This window comes from Podarcis erhardii (genome assembly GCF_964252035.2).
Source record: "Podarcis erhardii genome assembly, chromosome: 5".
Lineage (NCBI taxonomy): Eukaryota > Metazoa > Chordata > Lepidosauria > Squamata > Lacertidae > Podarcis > Podarcis erhardii.
In genome coordinates this window covers 20,930,608-20,936,675 of record NC_138509.1, presented here as the reverse complement: position 1 = coordinate 20,936,675, position 6,068 = coordinate 20,930,608, and the positions used below count along the sequence as shown (strand labels likewise).

General features: G+C 41.0%; 1 protein-coding gene across 2 annotated transcripts; it reads right to left on the bottom strand.

The window, feature by feature from the left end:
• EXOSC3 (exosome component 3) lies at positions 1-4,937 on the bottom strand. Of its 2 annotated transcripts, XR_014156393.1 has the most exons (5): positions 4,644-4,937; positions 3,299-3,448; positions 2,382-2,533; positions 1,132-1,662; positions 1-1,065 (listed from the first exon to the last, which is right to left on the bottom strand). XR_014156393.1 is itself a non-coding variant. In XM_081861283.1 (4 exons), the coding sequence occupies exons 1-4, from the start codon at positions 4,899-4,901 to the stop codon at positions 1,461-1,463; spliced, it is 762 nt and encodes a 253-aa protein (XP_081717409.1). In that variant the 5' UTR covers positions 4,902-4,937; the 3' UTR covers positions 1-1,460. The 2 variants fall into 2 exon arrangements, 1 of the variants encoding a protein (XP_081717409.1); XM_081861283.1 differs by having other exon boundaries at positions 1-1,662.
• Between the last annotated feature and the right edge of the window lie 1,131 nt (positions 4,938-6,068).

Below are 6,068 nucleotides of genomic sequence, written 5' to 3'. Positions count from 1 at the left end.
TAATACAAAACAATTATTTATTCAAAAATGGGATATGTTTAAGAGATATTTACAAAGTAGCAGTATGACATCTTTGACAGCGTTTGAATGACCCCTGTGTAAATTAACTACAAAGAAATAAGGAAAACTGGTACAATATGTTGTAAGAAAGTATTAGAAAATATTGAAAGATTAAGGTAACAATTTTAAGTACATTCAGCCTTAGAAATGTTAAATACATTGGGAGATAATGGGAAGTCAGTCATACTTTTGTAAGAATGTAGAGTGAAAGAGACTGTATAAGTCTGAATTAATTTATATTTGTAAATTTATATAAGATTACTTACACAAGATTGTCTTTTTTATTTGTTTTTGTTATCTATGAATTTCAATAAAGTATGGATTTTAGAGAGAGAGAAGGTACAAGTAGCAGCAACATGCATGGATACTCAAGTTCTAACTCAGGGCTGTTACACCCATTGCACAGCAGCAAATCCAAGTTTGACACACACACCCCTATCTAGTAACTGACTATCTAATTTTACTGGGGCAAGGGGGTATTCTTTTCCGTGCATGCTAAATACATTCTTATTTAGATAAGCCTACCCAAACATTTAGAAAAGTTTAATACGTTTCAATTTGTTTTAGTCTAGTCTATTGTGGTTTTAACTTTCTTTATGTTTTAAATTATGGTTGTATTTTTTTTTAGTGACAATCATATTGTTTTATCTTTTTTGCAAATGCTTTGAAGGCTTTTCCTGCAATCAACATTTTATCTCCTCCCTGAAAAATCCAGCAACCCTGACCCAACCTCCCCCCCAAAATGGGCCTTCCTCCTTCCTAAAAAAAGCTCAACAACTCACTGCCAGTTTTAACTCTGTGAGCAGATCACAGTCTCTTGGGAGTTGGCCACCCCTGGTATATAAAATTTAAAAAACACATACATTTCTCATGGAAAGTGCAACAAAATCAGTTCTTTCTGTAAACAAAGATTCAAGGCATAAGCCACTTCTTTCATTGATACAAACCTTTCTCTTTATTTTTCACAGCTTCATCAAGTACAGCTGGCAAAAAGTAATTGCAAGTCTATGCCCACTCGCATGGGTGTAAAACCCCACTGAATTCACAACTTAATTCTGAATAAACACACACGTAATCAAGCTGTAAGTCACTAAAAATACAATGAGAATAAAAATAACAGACCAAAAGGAGGCTCCCTTTGTTTTGCAAATACCACTGACTTAGTTATAAAAGTCTGAAGTGTGCATACTTTTACAAAAAGTGCGCAAGTCACAGTCTGCCACTGGGAACAACAAGCAGATATAATTTGTCACAAAACAAACTCAAGAGCAAAAGAGGCAGAATGAAAAAATAAAAGTATTTGAACTGTAACATTTATTGCCTCAAATATAAAAATATTTAAAAATGCATTTCTGGGTCATCATTTCCACATAAGAGTATCTATATAAAATTCCTTCCCATCAGTTGTCTAACAACTTGGAAACGGCTTGTTTCCTCTGTTCTGCAGTCATGTGTTCACAGGCTTCTAAGACATTTGCCACAATTAAAGTCTGTTGAATTGTTTTGGCTTTCACCCAAATTCTCCCATTCATTCCTAAAACCAGTTCAAATGGATAAAGTTGTCCCAAATCTTGGATTATTTCACACTCTGGAGCTAAGAGTCTGCAGTCAAAATAAAATGTGAAGGGAAGAAAAGTCAATATATGGCTCTGGTAAACTGTTCATACTTCTAACGATTAAGACCTCAATTCTTACAAAGCTACATTTTTTTCTTTAGGACCTACCCAAATCAGAGCAGGTGTTGGGATGACTTTTTTAAAAAAGGATTTTGCTGATAAAGTAAACTGCAATTTCACAGCCCCACTCATTTTGGGACTTGGGAGATGCCCATTATCAGGTTACATCCCACTAAGATGAGGTGGTATAAAACATTTTCATGGGACTGCCACTCTTTAGATTGCTCGTCAAGAGGGCTAGGGGCAGAGTGAGAAACTGCATGACTGACTGATAAATTAACATATTATTTGTGCAACAAAAACATGCCTGGGAAAATAGTTCTTCCTTGGCTTTCTTCCCAAACATTTTAGTTTTGTATATGCAAAGAATCTTTAAGAACAACATAACCTCTCACATCTCAAGTACTAAAGTCCTGGAAGAGTTTGTGCCAGTTACCCTGACAGAAGTCTGTACTGATTAGTAGTCTTCAGTTACTACATCCTTTTTTTTAGTTACGTCAATTTTGGCATGCAATTAAAGTGCCAAAGTGATATTAATCCTAGTTCGCATATAACAGTTGCACTGCCAAGCATGTAATTTGCTTTTGCAATCTAAGCTAGAACTTCCAAGCTCAAAATACTTGGTTAGAAATCTGTCACACTTACTTTCTTATTAGGCCTAATGACACCTTGAATAAGAAACCATCTTGTCCAATGATTCCCATTCCATTTGCTCGGCCACTGCTGTCAATACAGACCATCTCAGGTTCCATATCTTTATTGGCAACAATGAACTGTCCATAAATAAGGTCTCCCACCTAAGGAAAAAAATATACATAAATAGATGAAACGGTTCTGAATGTGTAACTCTGATGAAAGGTATCATGTTCAACTTTAATACATTTAGCTTCATCACACAAGAATGTTTCTATATTCATCTGAAATGTGGGAGGGTATGTTACATTGCAAATGAAGAGTTTTATTAAGAAGTCATTTTGCCAGGGATGTGGTTGCTTGCTGTTCACATTAAACAGGGCAACAAAAATCTGTGAGATGTAGTGTTAGCACCTCGGTCAACTGACATAAAATATTGTTGAACAACAAAAGACATCCGAGCTTAAGTGTCAATAGTCCAGCAGTAAAAGGAAAATCCAACATCAGACGCTTAACTGTCCAACACTGATTTTAAAAGGAACCCAAACAGGCAAAGCCTCTTCCTATTATTCTTGGCTATCTAAGCATGACAATGAGTAATTTGTTACCACATGCATATTCCAAAGATCAGGAGCTCTTGTCATAAATTGACAGATGGAGGAGCAACATGCAAAGGAATTTAAACTCTTTGCTCATGGTGTACGTGATCTCCTTCAACAAGTTCACACAAGAGATGTACTGATAAAACATTGTGACTAAAGGAGAGGTATTGACTCAATATTACCATTGTGAATAATTAGCACAAGCTTAACAACATAATCCTGTCTGTTGCAGTAAATCACACTGAACTCAACGAGGCTCTCACGAAATTGTGTATAGAATGTAGCTTTAGAGAATCAATGCTGTCAAGTCATGTTCAGACTCCTCACCTGCACGTTTGGCCTGTTTCTTTTGGTTGCACCTTCAAATGCCAAGTAGGATAGAGATGCTTGCTCACTTCCCCCAACATCCACTTTGAATATGTCCCCAGCTTTGGTGGTCACTATGCCAATCACATGGTCTCCCTTGACTGGAACATACTAGTCATGAAAAGAATTTGGGAGCAAGGGAGGAAAGTAATTTTAAATATGCAGATTGCTTTAGCCTTCAAAACAAGCAAGAATGTCAATATTACACAGTATGCTCCTCAAACACAATCCATCATCACAATCCACTTAGCGTAGCAGCAGAATGACCAAGAATGGGCAAAGTGGACACACTGTTCTCTGCAGGAGCCCGTATGTTTGTGCCAAACTATGGTTTACCTTGGTGCAGCATGTGATCCAAACCATTCTGCCCATATATACACAGATACAAAATTTGGGCATAAGACCTTACAGTGTTGTCATAAGGTGTATAGGGTATTCTTAAAAGGTTCATACTACACTTCATCCAATTTCACTCTGCATCCTGGTAGAGTACAGTTAATCGCTAAAATCGTGTTTATTATACATAGTGACTAACATCATGATTAAATAAAAACACAGCAAAATGCTTGGTTTCACACTCTTGGGCTACTCTGACATGAATCAAAGGACACTGTAGCCAAAGTGGGTTCTTACAGAAAACTGCTTCCAGAAAGTGCTTAATATCTGTTCTAGCTGAAAAGGGGTTCAAAGAAGTTATTCTCCGAGTTGCGGGGTATCAAGATTATACAGATCTCCTACCTGAGGTGTTACTGGATGAGGTTAACATTTTTAATAAAAAATCAAAAAAATAAAACAAGCAGCGCTGTACAAAACAACAGCACCTTTTTTTGTAAACTGCTTTGACTGTTATTGCAGTTTTACAATTCTTATGAAACTAATAACGCGGCTGTTATGAAACCAGTCCTCCTCCCCACCTTCCTTAATAATAATCGGGAATGTATTTATTTGGCATACCGTCCTTCACCCGTAGATCTCAGGGCGGTTCAAGACATTAATGACTGTCTGGAATCCTGTTTGCAGTGCGACTGGATGAGGCACTGTTTTTAATTAAATTTTTTAAAACCTAAAAATTCCAGTAGTATACAAAACATCTTTTTTTTTTTGTAACCCACTAGTTGTTGCTTAAAAAAAGAGAATCATTCTACAGAATAAATAAATGAAAACGTGGCCAGAAGAAGCTCGCCTCCCTGCCTCCTCCCTGTGAAATAACGGTGCGGAATCCCCGACGAGGCGCCCGCCAACCGCCACCCTGCCGCGCATGCGCCGTTTCCCAGCCCGCCACTTCCGTCGCCCCGCCCCGCCTTACCCGCCTCTGCTGAGAGTCCACCCAATAGGTTCCCCCGGAGCCACTTCCGCCGCCGCGGTAGCGCAGCAGCCCGCACTTGGCGACCAGCAGCCCGTCCCCGCCGCGCCTCAGCCCGGGCCCGCAAACCAGCCGCCCTTTCTGAGGGCCTCCAGTGGCCAAGCACAGCCTCTCGCTGTCCGCCTCGGCGTGGCCCGGCAGGAACAGGGCGTCCCCCGGCAGCACCACCTGCCCTACAAGCTCCTCAGCCGAGCGCGCCATGACGCCACAAAACAGCCCGCTTGCTCCTGCTCTTGCTGCGCATGCGGGAAGAAGGGCCTTCTCGCGCATGCGCAGGCGATTCCCTCCGCCGTCTCTCTCTGCCCTTCGTCCTTTGCCAGGATCGCCGATGGACTCCTGCCACTATAGAGATAGAATGGGCTAGAGAGGCACTCGCTTCCTGGCATCCTTTCCCACGGGATCGTAGAATTTTAGAGTTGGAAGGGACCCCCACTGGTCATCCAGTCGAACCCCCTGCAATGCAGGAATCTCAACTAAAGCATTCATGGCAGGTGGCCACCCGGTTGTCACAGAACTGTAGAGTTGGAAGGGACCCCGAAGGTCATCTACAGAATTGAGCTACTGTATCTCCTTTGTTGATTGGGAAGGGACCCTCCCAGGGTCATCTAGTCCAACCCCGATGCAATGCAGGGATTTCAACGGAAGCATCAAGGGCAGATGGTCGTTTTGCAGTGTAGGAGGAGTGAGAGCGCCATGTGACTGCATGCATGCATGCATGCAAAAGGAGCAAAACTGGGGGGGGGTATTTGTGTGTGGGATGTCTGTTAGGCACAACAGTTGCTGATTTGCTAGATACAGATAGGTAGCCATGTTGGTCTGCCATAGTCAAAACAAAAAATTCCTTCCAGTAGCACCTTAAAGACCAACTAAGTTAGTTCTAGGTATGAGCTTTCGTGTGCATGCACACTTCTTCAGATACACTGAAACAGAAGTCACCAGACCCTTCTATATAGTGAGAAGGTGGGGAGGGGTATTACTTAGAAGGGTGGTGGGAATGGGTGATTGGCAGATAGCTGTGATGAGCCTGTTGACGACTCTTAACGACTGCAATAGGTCTTACAGGAAAAAGCAAGGGGTGAGAAGGTGAAAAATGGCTTTGTCATGTATAGACAAAGTCATGTATGATTTGCTAGAGTTACAGGTTAGAGCCGTGTTGGTCTGCCTTAGTCAAAACAAAATAAAAATAAAAATTCCTTCCAGTATTCCGTATTCAGATACCAATCTGAAGAAGTGTGCATATCCACGAAAACTCGTACCAATAACAAACTTCGTTGGTCTCTAAGGTGCTACTGGAAGGGTTTGGTTTGTTTGGGATCAGTTTAGCTGCGAGATCGTCATACACTCACTCAACCGCTTCAGTCTGCAGAA